The 18,804-nt window shown below is 42.5% G+C and overlaps 1 protein-coding gene across 4 annotated transcripts in view; it reads left to right on the top strand.

The window, feature by feature from the left end:
* The first annotated feature begins 395 nt into the window (after positions 1-395).
* The window catches only part of LOC112215758 (fibulin-2), a 49,727-nt gene continuing 31,318 nt past the window's right edge, over positions 396-18,804 (top strand). For 2 of the 4 annotated variants that reach the window (XM_024375127.2, XM_024375124.2), the window contains exons 1-2: positions 396-489; positions 3,224-4,754. In XM_024375127.2, coding sequence (XP_024230895.1) covers positions 3,359-4,754 — 1,396 coding nt within the window. In that variant the 5' untranslated portion in view covers positions 396-489; positions 3,224-3,358. Of the gene's footprint in view, positions 490-3,223; positions 4,755-18,804 lie in introns of those variants that run through there. The other 2 variants (XM_024375126.2, XM_024375129.2) reach the window with 2 other exon arrangements.

Here is an 18,804-nt window from a genome sequence, read left to right as displayed (position 1 = left end):
CTTTATCCTTTTCAAGTTATGGACATTAGATGGGCATAACATGGGTATAAGAGTTAGTTATTCACCAGAACAACCTACTTTTGGGTGAATCATCTGGAATTACAATATACAACGTCACAATAATGACAATGTAAATGGGAAAAATTACTGCATTCGTCAAATAAACCCAAGTGCAAAGACTAATATTGGAATGTGACAGCAAGCAGCCTATTTCAATAAAGTAAAACAGCAGCTAGATACACAGATTGAAGCGATTTGGAATTCGTTCAAACGTGAATCAGCAGCTTAATGAAATAGAGGCTCAAAAGTATTCCTGACCTCATAAGTAATTTGCTGAAGTATTCGGAGGGCAAAGTTTTTGTTCCGCCCCTATCCTCTCTCAGTTTTCAGAGAGCGCTTGCACATCCCCCTTCTCTTCAGAATGCGCTCAGCTAACTTTGGGCCAGCATACAAGATACCAGTCGCACACTGACAGAACTGAGACGTAAGGTAAAGAAAAACTTTTCAACCACTGCCTCACTCCCTTTGCACGCTTGTTTGTGAGAATGTGTTTATGTGCTAACCTTAAGAGACTGCATGTAACATGTAAAAAATTATGGTTTTCCTTTCCAACATTTCTACCCATCAGTTATGTGCATGGCAGGTTATATTGACATTTAATTCTCCACATAACTAAGAACATTTCAGGATTTTATTTATCCTCTATTAAATTATGCCTATTTCACTTTCACACTTAACGTTTATTGTTAAAACACAGAGAGAAAAATGTGTTTAAGTCCTGTTTCCAATATCAAATTATGGCGTATTCTCAGCCCTGAAGTCTATTGCTTATGTCCATTTGTATGTAATGACAAAACGTAAACAGTAATATTTGTTAAGTGATGTGAGTTTGTGCACCTTATCAAACCTCAGGCTACTGACTTTATTGCATTCAAGTCATTATTCGCAGCCTAGCAGATAGACTGACATTATCTTGTATGATATCTTTAAATCTTTACACCAGTCAGAAAATATAGTATTTAAAAACGTGAAGACAAACATTACTGTTGAGAACTTTTTCTGTTAAATCACATGACAACAATGTTTTCTGTATCCTGGCTCAAACTCCTTGGTACTTGGAGAGGTACATGAGCAAACCATGTACACAAACATTGTCTGGAAAACTTTGGACATTTTTTTAGCTGATAGAAAAAAAAACTATAATTTGTTTCATTTAAATAAACTAATCTTACATAGGTCAGCAAAGATACAGCGGCTAGATGTGTCTTCCATTCACTTTATCTTCTTATCACAGATTCTGATAGTGGTTGTGAGTGGGTGACTCATGTTTATACAATTAGTTTGATTTGCCCAGCCCCAACTTTCTTTTTCTTTTTTGAATCTCACTGTCAGCTGTGGCAGACATAGGAACTCTGAGCCTCAGCCTTTGATGCAGTACATCATGCCATGTCGTTGCATGCCATGTGCTGAATTCAACATCATTAAAACACCAAACCAGTGGGGCACATGCCAGTCAAGACTGTGAGACCTGTTAAAATGATTCCTTACCCGCTGCATACAAAGCCATCATTGACTGTCTAAGTGGTGCATTCGTCTGTGCTTGCAGTCCTTCTCATTCTGTGGTCTGGGTATGATGAAGTGAGAGAGACGTAGCCCCAGATGTGCGAGAAGTAGCCAGAACCAATGTTAGACATCCAACTGGAAGTAAAATGGCTCTCAAAAACGTATCATTTGAAGAAACGTTGAATTTGGAAGGGGGGATTGTAATATTTCATTTAGAAAACCTCTGCAGTTGGCTGTGACTGCCATAACCTGTGATTGGTTGACTTTGACACAGAGGGGTTGTGTTAGTGATAGAATCCTCACTGAAAGGAAGTGCATGGTCCCCTACATAATCAGCACTGAAGGGCAAATTTGCGCCAAGATAATAGGATTCCTCAACACAGAGCAGCACACCATAACTCTGTATATGCAGGTTGATAAACTCAACATTCTCATTAAAATATAGTCATGGAACCAGGACATCATATGGCAGGATTATAGCATTTTGAATATGTTGATATAGAAAACAGAGGGACTGTATGTAGAGTTATGAGTTGCTGCTGGGAGTTTAAAGACGTGTCAGTGCAGGCTTCTCCATACAACCAATGTACACATGAGCGTGAAGGGTGTCTATTGAGGAAAATATACCATGTCAACACTGGGTGACTTTTGCCCTCCCAAACTGCTCCACCATATGTTGGAATCCATGCACCAGCAAGCTGTTTCTAGGCATTATGGCGGCAATGAGTCTGGGCTGTTGTGCTATGTGTGTGTCTTTTGAGTCTAACACTGTTCATATTCCTCAACTGGGTTAAGCTCGGTGTTAAAGATTAGTCAAATGTTAGGAATGGATCTAATATTTGTTTTATACACATCATGTTTCACTTAGAACTGGAATGCATTTTGAAAATAACTTGTAGAATCGTACCAACAGATTTCTTTGATTGAAACGTTACAGTGTTTCTTAGGACTGGATCAAGCACACAAACAGTTGGGGGGAAAAACAGGAAAAGTGAAATAGAAAACACCTGGTTTTCAATATATTCTCTGATTTGTAGTCCCATCACTGACTTGGATCACACACACGAGTTTAGAATTGGCTGGATATGGATCACTGCAAAGATTGTTCAGTCTCCGTACAGTAGTGTAAGAAAGGCATCTTATTAAAAGTTACAGAACGTACTTCTTAGAAAGGACACATTTTGAATTGCCGATTTGGAAAATATCTGACACTAGCAACCACATTAAGCCTACTGTAGTGCATGAGCTTCGTCCTCTCTTATCTGTGTTATTCTGTGTGTAGGAGCTGTCAGGTACCTTTTCTTTTCTAACTTTGGACGGTTTGTCTAGGGTTGTCCATATTTCCCCCTATCCCTATCCGGCATTACCTGTAGCCACATTTCCATACCAATGCAATGCAAACCACAGTATGCATCACGAGCTGTCCTGTGACCAGAGAATGGACATGGAAAAACATACATTAGCCCAATGGTCAATTTTATTATAGGCCTAATGACAGTAATGATAGCTAGTTTAAACAGTGGAGACTGTTGGGACCCAGTTCAATGACAAACAACTTGGTGATGCCTTGGTGATGAACTTGGTGATGATCTTGTGGTTCTGTCACTACAGTAAGTTGACATAACAGTAATGTCATGTTATTTCTCTTTCATTCTCACAGGTTAAAGGAGGCCATTTGAAATCAAACCTTCAACATCATTCTCCCTCCAGGTCGACTGCAGAACACTGTGGACAATAGTTATCATCAAATTCCATTTTCAACAATTGTTCTTGGGCTCTGGGACTTTTATGAAAAATGAACCAAGAAAAGCTGATGCTGTTTCAATGTGTGCTCCTGTTGTGCCTGGGCACCTGTCTAAGCCAAAGGGACTGTACAGGCGTGGATTGTCCAGTGTTGGACAACTGTATTGAGGAGGTTTTGGAGAAGGACGCTTGCTGTGCCACCTGCGTTAAAATAGGATGCTCATGTGAAGGTTATCAGTACTATGACTGCATCCACGCAGGCTTCCGGAATGGGAAAGTTCCAGAGGGAGAATCTTACTTTGTGGATTTCGGAAGCACAGAATGTTCTTGTCCACAGGGAGGCGGGAGGATCGGGTGCCATTTCATTCCATGTCCCCAGATCCCTCCCAACTGCATCACTGTCGTGGAACCTGCGGATGGGTGTCCGCAGTGTGAGAGCATCGGTTGTGTCCGAGGCAACCTGAAGTATGAAGCGGGTCACTCCTTCCAGATGGACCCGTGTCAGGTGTGTCACTGTCCTAACGATGGCGGGAGCCTGATGTGTTCTCCTATCCCTGACTGCGACCCTCGTCACATTAAGAAGCCCATGTTAGCAACAACCAGACAGAAAAACATCTCTCTGAGAGACCTCAGCAAACCGCATGACAATGAACAGACAAGCCCATTAAACCCACTCGCCCCCGGTAACACCCTACCTCTTTACAAAGAGGACCCACCTGTCCTGGATGAAGATAAGGATTATGACTACACACTGCCTGACTCCTCATCTACTATACCACAAGACCTGGTCCAGCCAACAGAATCGACCACAGTGTCACCATCCTATGCTGAGACAAGCTTTCCTACTTATGAGATCTTTAATGACCTGAAGCAGGAGCTGAGAGAGAGACTGGGAACATATGATCAGGAGACAAGAGAGGAGGTGACTGTTACCGCGGATCCACATCACATGGACCAGACCACCTCAAAGGCCCAGGGGGAGTCAACAACCTCAACAACAACAACTAAGCAGGAAGTTACCTCAGCGAGCCACAGGCATCAACAGGAAGTTGTTGACCAGAACAGCAGACATCACAGAGATGGTGACTTAGTGATGAAGAGTGACACCTCGAAGGACATCACACAAACTGTCAATAGTGACAAGGGAGTGAGACACACTGGCCGCCACAAACACAGAGACAACCAAAACAGTAACCACCATGATGGCAGTCGTTCATCCCAAAGCTACGGGTGGCACCATGAGAAGCACCTTGAGGAGCATCTTGAGGAGCAGCGTGAGGAGCCCACAAAGCCCCAGAGTAAACTTGACCAGGACTTTCTCACAATGAAGTTCAGCCCGACCAGCAGAGCTCCTGTCATGAGGGAGGAAGGAGACCAGGCAGCCAGGAGACAGTCCCAGGTCCTCTTCAACTACCAGGGTCCAAACGAACAGTCTCGAAACACTGAGGGTAAGTCAGCAATATATGGCCACTCTACCAGTCCACAGTCTAAAATAATAGTGTGCTGCTGATATTTTTGTATTCATTTTTTATAATTACTGTACTTGTATTTAGGGTAAGTAAATCTCCTACAATGTCCTCTGAGACCTACTTAAAGGCCATACATAAAAGCAGTTCTTTCATATGCATTTTTTTTTGTTCATTAAAAGATAGGAACCACATTCATCCAATGTAAATGGTTTATAAATGTGTGCCTGTGAAGACAGTAGCCCAGTGTAAGAACTAGAACCTCAGATGATGTACTGCCCTCCTTCTCTTACATCCTATGACATTCTTAATCAGTCAATAGTAGCTGCGAGCTGACACTGGTCCGGTAAAAACTAGGCTTCACGGAAAGCATACGGTCTCTAGACAGTGAGCCTTCCACTTTTCTAGAAAGTTCATTTTATCAAATAGAAATTCCTTAGGATAACCTCGCAATAAAGGACTACAATCGAGTCATCTGGAGAATTCAGGGATTGTTTCCATGTTTGCGTTAATTCAAACCCAAAGTGACAGATAGATACAGTAATGTGACATCTTCCTTGTGGCGTCTTCATCAGGTCTTCCCTCTTCCCAGTAGCCTCCTGAACACCAAATGTTTTTATATTTTTAAAGTGTATATCAGATAGCTGCAGTGAAATGTGTTATTTTACAGGGTCAGCCGTAGCAGTACAGTGCCCCTGGAGGAAATTAGGTTAAGGGCACATCGGGAAATTTTTGCATAGTCACCTCAGGTATTTAAACCAGCGTCCTTCGGTTACTGGCCCAACGCTCTAACAGATAGGCTACCTGCCACCCACTCAGCTTCTGTAGATTCTGTAGCAGTGTCCCTCGCGTACAATCATCAGTAGGCTCAGCATTAGCAGCCCTCCCCAAGGCATAAATACTGTACATCGAGAGGAGCTTCTGAGATGGAGAACAGATCATGAAGAGACTAGCTAAATGTCTGGAGGATGGGTTAAGAGAGTACAGTATTCATAGAGCAGGGATCATCAACAAGATTGAGGCCAGCGGGCCACCAGTTGGGTTCTCTATAATAGAGAACCCATCTCTGCTTTGAGATTGGGGTTGTTTGTAACACATATTCATAGGTAATACCTGTGATTGTGTATGACCTCCAAATTACCACTGTAAGGGGCCTCCAATATGTTGCATCATCTTCTCATGAAATCTAGGTTTCCCACTGGAAGAAAAAATCCTCAATCAGTTCTTGAGATTCCAATAGGGTTTACGGGTTTACCTTTCATAATATCTACAGTACTACTATGGATTACACATAATAGGATTTCAGTGTACTGCACTAAAACTGCACTAAAATGTAATAATCCCCTCCTGATTTTAGCACTGCCACAGCTACTGAATTACAGTACAAACTAGGTCAGAGCTATAGGAATTCAGACTCTTGCACTATACTGTAAGTAGGTAGTGTGTGACAGTCAACTGTGGATTTTCCCAGCTTTGACTAGCCACCCTTCTTTACTATACTATAACCGTTGAGACCTGTTGGGATTTTTTTCTGCTTTCAGCACTTGGCCTCCATAGGAATGTATAGTGTATGTATTAGCTGTATGGGGTGTTTCTTTGGGAGTTAGCATGAGAGATGCCTATCACGTAGATTCCATGCAGCAAGGATTCACGAGAGCGAGAAGATTGAAATATGCCAGGTCATTATTGGCATTGGTGTTTACCATTCACACGATTTGTTTCTAAAGGCAAGGCCAAAGTCAACTTCTCCAGTATGTCTTGTAAGTGCCTATGAGTTAATATCCCCCAGCTTGCCTTGGATGCAGTGCGACACATATATTTGTTGTGACAGATGCCCTCAGCTGTTTTCTACGCTGCATATCTGAATATTAGGGTATGATCCAAGAATGAAATGGTAGACTACTGTTGCTTCAGAGTAGGTTGACAGAGAGTCTAAGTTAATTCACGTAAATGTCTGTCCAGCACACTCTGAGTATGTCTGTCCCATTTGGAGCAGCTCATTCCCAGGGGCAGTGGAGACAAAGATGACTAGCCTGGCTACTGTCCAGCCCCCTGGGTCAAGCTGACATTGTTAAGGGTCAGAAGTCATGGTCACTGGGTGAAGGGAAAGAGGGTCCAGCATGGTGACATCCTTAAGGACAGGAAGAGACTCAATCGATAAGGTCCCTGAGTTATGCCTGTTATCAACCCCCATTAGGGCAGCATGCCAGAGTCATTCGGAGAGGAAAGGAGAAAGCATGCACTGGAAAAACACAAAATATGTTTACTACACATAAACAGGCCTGGTTTCGATTGGAAAGCGGTCCAAGGTAAATAATTTTTCTTTCTGTTAGAGTCGATAACTACCCTGCTCCATCTAGAGTCTGGGCTACGTCCCTCCCTCTACCAACTACACGGTATGGGGATTTCTAGGCACTCCGTGGTGGTCATGGTCGTGGTGGCGTAGGATGTCTTGGGGGGTTGTACTTGAAAAGGGCATTATATGGAAGTGATGAAGGCGACCTCTGTTGTGGCCTGATTGCCAGACGATACTCATTGCTCCCTCATGACCCGCTTTGATTACTCTTCTCCCACAAGGCACTGGGCCTCCCAATCCAACCAGTAATCACTGGAGCTCAGCTAGACTACACCTTCACACTCACTCCTCCTGCTCATTAGGGAACCCACTTACCCTACTCAACCAAGCTGAAGCCATTTTGGGATTGATCTGTTAAACGGGCATGGGAAAATGTTAGATGTGTACAAAAGTCAATTTTGGACTTTCGTGTAAAACTATCATTTTCAGTGGCCACTTAGCTGTAATTGTCACCCTCAGTATTGGTGTCAGGCAACACTGGCTCAGTATTCAGGTAGGCTTCCACACACAATCATACAGCCTAGCCTATGGTTATGATGGTGAACTCAGCATAAGACAATGATAAGGACACCCCCTCAATTGGGTAAAAGGAACACTATTATTGTTGCTGTTATTATTATTACTGCACATTGGATTTGGCTATTATTACATTATTTATGGTCCAAGACATTTACCCAATGATGACAGACACCATACCAATTAATGAACAACGGACAATATATCGAAGTGTATACAGATTGGGGCTGCTTCCTTGTGGCGCTACAGCACATTGCATCCTTAAGGGCTAAATATGTACATTTAAATTGGAAGCTATTCCCCTAATATTTGTATTCATTCTGTGTTGGATAGATGGCCAGTCCGAGATGGCCAGTCCACTCGATTCAGTTCATGTTGATGTCTGTCCGCCTCCGTTTAGGCGACAAAATGTATTTCCCAGGGAGGACTCGGCCTACAGGCCACGATTAAGTATTGTGAGATGTAGATTATAGACTGCGTTTAATCCACATACCCTATTTCATTTTGTACATTGTATAGAGCACTTAAATGCTTAATACATATTGAGGGTCAGGTTATGTTTAAGGTAATTTAAGCCATTTTACTAATAATAATGAGGATAATGGATCAATAACTATTGCTCCTACAACCTTTCTATTTGACATTTCTTCAAATATGGTGGTGAGGCTTGCATATCTGTTATATTTAGCCTACTTTTTAAGATTATATTTGATATTTTTCTTCATTATTCACGCTAACACATTACATCTACTAACTAAACTGTAATGGTCTGAAAATGGTTACTTGTTTTATGTTTAACTTTATTTATATGTTTCAATGCCTTAAAGACCAAAAACATATACTGCTTAAAAGGTCCTGCTTTTAGTTACACATCCATGTGCTAAAGATAACAATGATATCATTGATATAACATTCTCTCTTGGAATTTGAAAGGCCTAAATCATCCTATCAAGTGTTCCAGCTGTCTTGATATTCTAGCAAGAAACCATATTGACATAACAATGCTCCAAGAAACACACTTGCTCCGTAAGGACGCACGTAGAATGAAGAACCATTTTGTACAAACTGTCTGCTTTTCCATCAGCCCCAAATACAACTAAAGGTATAATCATAATGATGCATAAGATACTCAAAATTAGTTTAGTTTAGTTAGACTGACGCACATGAAAAACATTATGCAAATACATTTGAATCTGAGTTGAACAAGTTAAAGAAGATATCCAAATTGGAAATGTTCTTAACGGCTTTAGAGCGTTCAACACTTTTTTCAGATCAGGTAGCTATTGCTCTTTCCAAGGTCAAGAGAGAACGTTGGTAAGACAGAGAGCAAAATTTGCCATCCATCGAGTTATAGACTCAACCATTACTTCCATGGAAATCGTACCAATCTTTAACTGGCCAACAAGCTGTGCAGAAACTACTATCAGAACCCAAATTAATCAATCAAAGATTCTCCCGCTACTATAAAGAACTAAACACCTATGATTGTTAATCCACACCAAGCCAGACAAAGAATTAAGAACTCCTCTTCTCTCAACCAGTCCACTATTGCTCAGAATGATTAACACAGCTGTTTTTTTTACCCTTTTTTGTGGTATCCAATTGGTAGTTAGTCTTGTCCCATTGCTGCAACTCTCGAATGGACTCGGGAGAGATGATATTCAAGAGCCGTGCATCCTCCGAAACACGACCCAGCCAAGTTGCACTGCTTCTTGACACGGAAGTCAGCCGCACCAATGTGTCGGAGGACACACCAAACTCTCCCCTAACCCAGACGACGCTGGGCCAATTGTACGCTGCCCCATGGGTCTCCCGGTCGCCTGCGACAGAGCCTGGACTCGATCCTGGATCTCTAGTGGCAGAACTAGCATTGCGATGCAGTGTCTTAGACCACTGTGTCACACGGGAGGCCCCCGTAGGTTCATTTTTGAGAGATGTGAATACAGCACTAATTCCGCTTTCATTAAAAAAAGGTAAAGATGCCACCCAGTGTTCTCACTTTTGTGATAAACACAGATATTAATCTCTTTTACAAAATGTTGTCACGTCTCGAGACTTAGTTACTCAAATTGTTCCACACGGATTAAATAGGCTTTGCTCAAAAACTTTTATCCTCAGATAACCATTGACTATTACATATCTTACATGCTTCATCAGAAACAACAGCTCCTTGGGCTGTTTTATCTCTTGATGCAGAAAAAGTTTTTGATAGACTAGAATCACACTGTGGCTCCAATGTTAGTGGCTCCAATGTTATTTATATGATTAAAATACTACAGTCAGGTCCAAGTATTTGGACAGCACAACACAATTTGCATAATTTTGCCTCTGTATGCCACCACAATGGATTTGAAAGGAAACAATCAAGATGTGCTTTAAGTGTAGACTTTAATTTAAATCTTTGTCAAAAGTATTGTATGAACCATGTAGGAATTGCAACCATTTTCTCTCCAATTTTAGGGGCTCAAAAGTAATTGGACAAACTAACGTAATCATAAATTAAATTGTGAGTTTTAATATTTGGTTGCAAATTCTTTGCCTAAAGTCTGGAACCCATAGACATCACCAGCTGCTGGGTTTCTTCCCTGGTGATGCTCTGCCAGACCTTTACTGCAGCTATCTTAAGTTCCTGCTTGTTCTTGGGGCATTTTGCTTCCAGATTTGCTTTCAGCAAGTGAAATGCATGCTCAATTGGATTCATGTCAGGTGATGGACTTGGCCATTGCAGAACATTCCACATCTTTGCCATAAAAAATATTGGTTTGCTTTTGCACTATGCTTCAGGTCATTGCCCACATTTCTGTGAGCACCATCCAATGAGTTTTGAAGCATTTGGCTGAATCTGAGCAGATAATATAGCCCTAAACACAGAATTCACCTTGCTCCTTTGGTCAGCAGTCACATTATCAATAAATACAAGGGAACCAGCCATACATGCCCACGCCATAACACCACCTCCACCAAGCTTCACAGATGAGGTGGTATGCTTTGGATGGTGAGCAGTTCCTTCCATTCTCCATACTCTTCTCTTCCCATCATTCTGGTACAAGTTGATCTTTGTCTCATCTATCCATAGGATGTTGTTCCAGAACTGTACAGGCTTTTTTTTAGATGTGGTCGTCCTGTTTACATCTTGTGGTAAACCCTCTGTATTTACTCTGGTGAATTCTTCTCTTTACTTTGACATAGCTACGCCTACCTCCTGGAGTGTGTTCTTGATCTGGACAACTGTTGTGAAAAGGGGTTTTCTTCACCAGGGAAATAATTACTCTGTCATCCACCACAGTTGTTTTCCGTGGTCTTCAGGGCCGTTTGGTGTTCCTGAGCTCACCAGTGTGTTCTTTCTTGTTAATAATGTACCAAAAAGTTGATTTGCCAACACCTAATGGTTTTACCATCTCTCTGAAGGGTTTTTCAGCCTAATTTTTCAGCCTAATGATGGCCTGCTTCACTGGCAGTGACAGCTCTTTGGACTTCATATTGAGGGTTAACAGCAACAGATTCCAAATGCAAATGCCACACTTGAAATCAACTCTAGACCTTTTATCTGCTTACTTGTAAATTAACTATTGAGGGAATAAAACACACCTGATCATGGAAGAGCTGAGCAGACAATTGTCCAATTACTTTTGGTCCCTTTAAAAGGGGGGCACGTATATAAAGTGCTGTAATTCCCACGCCGTTCACCTGATTTGGATGTAATTACGCTCATTGTTTAATTTCAACTCCAATATGCTGTGGTAGACAACTAAAATAATAATAACTTGGTCAATGTCCAAATATTTATGGACTTGACTGTATATGCCAAATCCCTCAAACATTGTTATAACAGGCAGTATCTGCTCTGTTCAGAATCACAAGAAGCAGTAGATAAGGTGAGCCGATTTTTCTCCTTTGCTATTTTTATTATCCATGGAACCCCTGGCCCAGGCAATTTGTCAATCGAATGAAATAACAACAATTTCCCTAATCTCATCATACCCAGACAATATTTGACATCTAGACAATGTATCTCAATCGCTCCCAAACGCATTGAAGATCATAGATAAATTCAACTTCGTCTCAAGTTATAAAATTAATCCTAACCAAATCAAATCAAATCAAATCAAATTTTATTTGTCACATACACATGGTTAGCAGATGTTAATGCGAGTGTAGCGAAATGCTTGTGCTTCTAGTTCCGACAATGCAGTAATAAAAAGCAAGTAATCTAACTAACAATTCCAAAAAAAACTACTGTCTTATACACAGTGTAAGGGGATAAAGAATATGTACATAAGGATATATGAATGAGTGATGGTACAGAGCAGCATAGGCAAGATACAGTAGATGATATCGAGTACAGTATATACATATGAGATAAGTATGTAAACCAAGTGGCATAGTTAAAGTGGCTAGTGATACATGTATTACATAAGGATGCAGTCGATGATATAGAGTACAGTATCAACGTATGCATATGAGATGAACAATGTAGGGTAAGTAACATTATATAAGGTAGCATTGTTTAAAGTGGCTAGTGATATATTTACATCATTTCCCATCAATTCCCATGATTAAAGTGGCTGGAGTAGAGTCAGTGTCATTGACAGTGTGTTGGCAGTAGCCACTCAATGTTAGTGGTGGCTGTTTAACAGTCTGATGGCCTTGAGATAGAAGCTGTTTTTCAGTCTCTCGGTCCCAGCTTTGATGCACCTGTACTGACCTCGCCTTCTGGATGACAGCGGGGTGAACAGGCAGTGGCTCGGGTGGTTGATGTCCTTGATGATCTTTATGGCCTTCCTGTAGCATCGGGTGGTGTAGGTGTCCTGGAGGGCAGGTAGTTTGCCCCCGGTGATGCGTTGTGCAGACCTCACTACCCTCTGGAGAGCCTTACGGTTGAGGGCGGTGCAGTTGCCATACCAGGCGGTGATACAGCCCGCCAGGATGCTCTCGATTGTGCATCTGTAGAAGTTTGTGAGTGCTTTTGGTGACAAGCCGAATTTCTTCAGCCTCCTGAGGTTGAAGAGGCGCTGCTGCGCCTTCCTCACGATGCTGTCTGTGTGAGTGGACCAATTCAGTTTGTCTGTGATGTGTATGCCGAGGAACTTAAAACTTGCTACCCTCTCCACTACTGTTCCATCGATGTGGATAGGGGGTGTTCCCTCTGCTGTTTCCTGAAGTCCACAATCATCTCCTTAGTTTTGTTGACGTTGAGTGTGAGGTTATTTTCCTGACACCACACTCCGAGGGCCCTCACCTCCTCCCTGTAGGCCGTCTCGTCGTTGTTGGTAATCAAGCCTACCACTGTTGTGTCGTCCGCAAACTTGATGATTGAGTTGGAGGCATGCATGGCCACGCAGTCGTGGGTGAACAGGGAGTACAGGAGAGGGCTCAGAACGCACCCTTGTGGGGCCCCAGTGTTGAGGATCAGCGGGGAGGAGATGTTGTTGCCTACCCTCACCACCTGGGGGCGGCCCGTCAGGAAGTCCAGTACCCAGTTGCACAGGGCGGGGTCGAGACCCAGGGTCTCGAGCTTGATGACGAGCTTCGAGGGTACCTTGGTGTTGAATGCCGAGCTGTAGTCGATGAACAGCATTCTCACATAGGTATTCCTCTTGTCCAGATGGGTTAGGGCAGTGTACAGTGTGGTTGAGATTGCATCGTCTGTGGACCTATTTGGGTGGTAAGCAAATTGGAGTGGGTCAAGGGTGTCAGGTAGGGTGGAGGTGATATGGTCCTTGACTAGTCTCTCAAAGCACTTCATGATGACGGATGTGAGTGCTCAGTTACCAGTTTAGCTCAGTTACCTTAGCTTTCTTGGGAACAGGAACAATGGTGGCCCTCTTGAAGCATGTGGGAACAGCAGACTGGTATAGGGATTGATTGAATATGTCCGTAAACACACCGGCCAGCTGGTCTGCGCATGCTCTGAGGGCGCAGCTGGGGATGCCGTCTGGGCCTGCAGCCTTGCGAGGGTTAACACGTTTAAATGTCTTACTCACTTCGGCTGCAGTGAAGGAGAGACCGCATGTTTCCGTTGCAGGCCGTGTCAGTGGCACTGTATTGTCCTCAAAGCGGGCAAAAAGTTATTTAGTCTGCCTGGGAGCAAGACATCCTGGTCCGTGACTGGGCTGGGTTTCTTCCTGTAGTCCGTGATTGACTGTAGACCCTGCCACATACCTCTTGTGTCTGAGCCGTTGAATTGAGATTCTACTTTGTCTCTGTACTGGCGCTTAGCTTGTTTGATAGCCTTGCGGAGGGAATAGCTGCACTGTTTGTATTCAGTCATGTTACCAGACACCTTGCCCTGATTAAAAGCAGTGGTTCGTGCCTTCAGTTTCACACGAATGCTGCCATCAATCCACGGTTTCTGGTTAGGGAATGTTTTAATCGTTGCTATGGGAACGACATCTTCAACGCACGTTCTAATGAACTCGCACACCGTATCAGCGTATTCGTCAATGTTGTTGCCTGACGCAATACGAAACATCTCCCAGTCCACGTGATGGAAGCAGTCTTGGAGTGTGGAGTCAGCTTGGTCGGACCAGCGTTGGACAGACCTCAGCGTGGGAGCTTCTTGTTTTAGTTTCTGTCTGTAGGCAGTGATCAACAAAATGGAGTCGTGGTCAGCTTTTCCGAAAGGGGGCGGGGCAGGGCCTTATATGCGTCGCGGAAGTTAGAGTAACAATGATCCAGGGTCTTTCCACCCCTGGTTGCGCAATCGATATGCTGATACAATTTAGGGAGTCTTGTTTTCAAGTTAGCCTTGTTAAAATCCCCAGCTACAATGAATTCAGCCTCCGGATAAATCGTTTCCAGTTTGCAGAGAGTTAGATAAAGTTCGTTCAGAGCCATCGATGTGTCTGCTTGGGGGGATATATACGGCTGTGATTATAATCGAAGAGAATTCTCTTGGTAGATAATGCGGTCTACATTTGATTGTGAGGAATTCTAAATCAGGTGAACAGAAGGATTTGAGTTCCTGTATGTTTCTTTCATCACACCATGTCACGTTGGCCATAAGGCATACGCCCCCCCCCGTCTTCTTACCAGAAAGATGTTTGTTTCTGTCGGCGCGATGCGTGGAGAAACCCGCTGGCTGCACCGCTTCGGATTGCGTCTCTCCAGTTAGCCATGTTTCCGTGAAGCAGAGAACGTTACAGTCTCTGATGTCCCTCTGGAATGCTACCCTTGCTCGGATTTCATCAACCTTGTTGTCAAGAGACTGGACATTGGCAAGAAGAATGCTAGGGAGTGGTGCACGATGTGCCCGTCTCCGGAGTCTGACCAGAAGACCGCTTCGTTTCCCTCTTTTTCTGAGTCGTTTTTTTTTTTTTTTGGGTCGCTGCATGTGATCCACTCCGTTACACTGGTTGTAAGGCAGAACACAGGATCCGCATCGCGAAAAACATATTCTTGGTCGTACTGATGGTGAGTTGACGCTGATCTTATATTCAGTAGTTCTTCTCGGCTGTATGTAAAGAAACCTAAGATGACCTGGGGTACTAGTGTAAGAAATAACACGTAAAAAAACAAAAAACTGCATAGTTTCCTAGGAACGCGAAGCGAGGCGGCCATCTCTGTCGGCGCCGGAAGTATGATTCAGCCAGCTCACATTGAGCCCGACCCGAGTTAACCAAATCTGCTCCACTGCCTCTCAAGACCCTGAACGAGGACTCCATCTCTACTTATGGAATCCCAATTGTTTCCCATATTAAATATTTAAGAGTATATATATTTTCTTCCTTAATAATTAATAAATAAAACCATTGCAAGAAACGTTTTACATAAAAAATTGCTATTATTTGGTTATTTTGTTATACACAGTGCCTTCAGAAAGTATTCAGACCCCTTGACTTTTTCCACATTTTCTTAAGTTACAGCCTTATTCTAAATGGATTAAATAAATACAAATCCTCAGCAATCTGTACACAATATTGACAATGTGAAAACTGGTTTATAGAAATAATAATATAGAAGCAAACTACAGAGATATCCTTGATGAAAACCTGCTCCAGAGCACTCAGGACCTCAGACTGGGGAGAAGGTTCACCTTCCAACAGGACAACGACCCTAAGCACACAGCGAAGACAATGCAGGACTGGCTCGGGACAAGTCTCTGAATGTCTTTGAGTGGCCCAGCTAGAGCCCAGACTTGAACCCGATCGAACATCTCTGGAGAGACATGAAAATAGCTGTGCAGCAACGCTCCGCATCCAACCTGACAGAGCTTGAAAGGATCTGCAGTGAGGATGGGAAAAAATTCCCTAAATGCAGGTGTGCCAAGCTTTTAGCGTCATACCCAAGAAGACTCAATGCTGGATTTGCTGACAAAGATGCTTCAACAAAGTACCGAGTAAAGAGTCTGATGTAATATTATGTAATATACTTATGCAAATGTTATATTTAAACAAAATGTTTTTTATACATTTGCAAACATTTCTAAAAACCTGTTTTTGCTTTGTCATTATAGGGTATTGTGTGTAGATTGATGAGGGAAAAACAACTATTTAATACATTTTCTGATAAGGCTGTAACCTAACAAAATATGACAAAGTCAACGGTCTGAATACTTTCCAAAGGCACTGTAAATATTTATTTTTACCCAATTGCTATTATACAGTCTTGTCCAATCTCTGCAACTCCCGTACTGTCTCGGGAGAGGCAAAGGTCGAGGGTCATGTGTCCTCCGAAACACGACCGTGCCAAGCCGCACTGCTTGCTTAACCCGGAAGCCAGCCGCACCAAAGTGTCGGCGGTAACACCATCCAACTGGCGACCGAAGTCAGTGTGCATGCACCCAGCCCGTCACAAGGAGCTGCTAGAGCACGATGGGACAAGGAAATCCCGGCCGGCCAAACCTGGACAATTGTGCACTGCCTCATGGGTATCCCAATTGCGACCGCCTGCAACACAGCCTGGGATCGAATCCACGTCTGTAGTGACGCCTCAAGCACTGCGAAGCAGTGTCTTAGACCGCTGTGCCTCTCGGGAGGCTCCATTGCTAGAAACTTTAACAGAATGCTCAAATCAATTCAATTTGACCTCAGTAGATGGACTAACATCCCAGTTGCTTTAACCAGCAGAATATCTTTTGTCAAAATGAATATATTGCAATGGCAAAATTTCGGTCGTTCAATGCTTCCCATATCTCCCCCTTCTGGCTGTTGGGATAAAGTTAATAGTGTGGTTTACATTTGTATATGGCAAGGTAATCGATCTCGCATAACATTAACAAACTTACTAAGAGGGAAAGACGTAGGAGGACTATGCGTACCAATTGTATTTCCAGGAACTACCATTTCGCCCCATCTTAAATTGGTTTAGTCATGATTCTTCTGCCCCTTGGCCTATACAGAGAAATATGGTGTATCCTATTGCCCTGGAAGAGGTCGTCTTCACTGATATATGCCTTAAACAATGTAAACTACGCCTTGGTTGTATTATTGTTCACACAATTTCTATTTCACTCATAATTGAAAAACGATGTAACTGGAAATCAAAATGACTCATACTCCATTATTTCACAATAATGCCTTGCGATCTGGAGGGTTGCAATAATGCCTTTTGCATCCCCCCCAATGGTCCAAATGAGGAATCCGTACCCTTGCCTTTATCATGGACAGTAATGGTTTAAGAACATTCCAAGATTTGAAGGACACATACACATTACCAGGCAACTCCTTTTTTCGTATATTTACAACTTAGGTCACCTATGCTGGCCTATGGAGTCCCTTGGGAAACCCAACTACTGAACCCTACAACGAGAAAATTATCTGGTCTCCCAAAAGGACTGATCTCTATAATATAAAACAACTTTTGGAAAGCTCATATTATGAGCTAGCCATTAAAAAAGTATGGTCCACAGACCTTAGTGAATCTGAACAACCCTTTAACTGGAACATAATATGGAGAAATATGAACTTTGCATCTCATAATGCAAGCCATTAAACTATACATGTTAGGTTTGTTCACAGACTGTATTTAACACCAAGGACAATTTTACAATGAAATTGGCCTCAACTCCCAACTGTTCACTGTGTCGCCTAAATCAGGTAGGCACATTCCTTCATAGGATGTGGTAGTTCCCTGCAGTTAAATGCTTAGATGCAGGCGGTTGGACTAAGATATGTGGGGTTGGGGGGAATGGGATGGGGAGTTGGGGGTGTAGGCCCACCTCCTTTTTGTTTCTTTTTCTTTATATACCAATTTGACAATATCCGGTTTGGTCAATATGATAATTTCTCTATGTATTTCTTACTTTTGTTTTTCTTTTGCGTGGCAGCCCACGGGTACATGTTATATAAACCGAATACATGAATTGAAATTGATATTGTACCTGTAAACCCCCCAACAACCAAAAATGTGGTTAAAAAAAGAGAAAAGCAAAAAAAAAAAAAGCAACATGGACTGTCCCAAAACACATACTGGAGCATCTGGGAGTGAACTAGGCAGATATGTAATTTTGGTGAGGATAAAAGGAGTGGGAATTCCAGACCTGGCCACATCAGGGTTAATCTCTACCACTACTGTCAGGATGGGCTTGCAGGTGGTTGACTCTCTATCCAATCTAGGGGGATTTCCAGGTCATTTCCAGGAATTAAGGCATATCTCATTATTGCAACATATCCTTGCCATAAACCGGCAAACGGATCTGCAAAACCACTTATAATTAGACGACAAGGCCAAATGCAGAAACCAGATCGTCAACAAGATCTATAAAAAGCATGAGATTGGTTATACATTACAACTGAATAACAACTGCAGTCAAGACCAATGACCAGCTATTTCCAACCAACCATAAATCTGGTCTCATGGCTAAAGATTAGATGATATGCTTTATTATTCTTCGTCGATGTGTTGTGATTTGGCAGTAAAACATTTACAACGGGCCTAATAAGATTAGAGGTTTACCTGCGTGACCACAGATGGACAGCTCCCCGAAATGCAACCCTCTTGAGTGTGTGTGCGCACACGCTTTATATTTAATAAAGTTATTGCATAACTAGTATAACTAATTGGATTGTAAGCGTATTATGAAATATACATGTAATCTTCAGTATTGCATTAAAAAGGGGGCACTGTTAGCATAAAGGCAATAATGAAAAGGAAACACTAATACAGTACCTTTTGGAAATAAAACCTTTTTCTTTCTATATAGTAACATTAGACTGTTTT

This window comes from Oncorhynchus tshawytscha, linkage group LG16, assembly GCF_018296145.1.
Source record: "Oncorhynchus tshawytscha isolate Ot180627B linkage group LG16, Otsh_v2.0, whole genome shotgun sequence".
Taxonomy (NCBI): domain Eukaryota; kingdom Metazoa; phylum Chordata; class Actinopteri; order Salmoniformes; family Salmonidae; genus Oncorhynchus; species Oncorhynchus tshawytscha.
The sequence above is the reverse complement of the archived record's forward strand: the minus strand, read 5'-3'. Positions and strand labels throughout refer to the sequence as shown.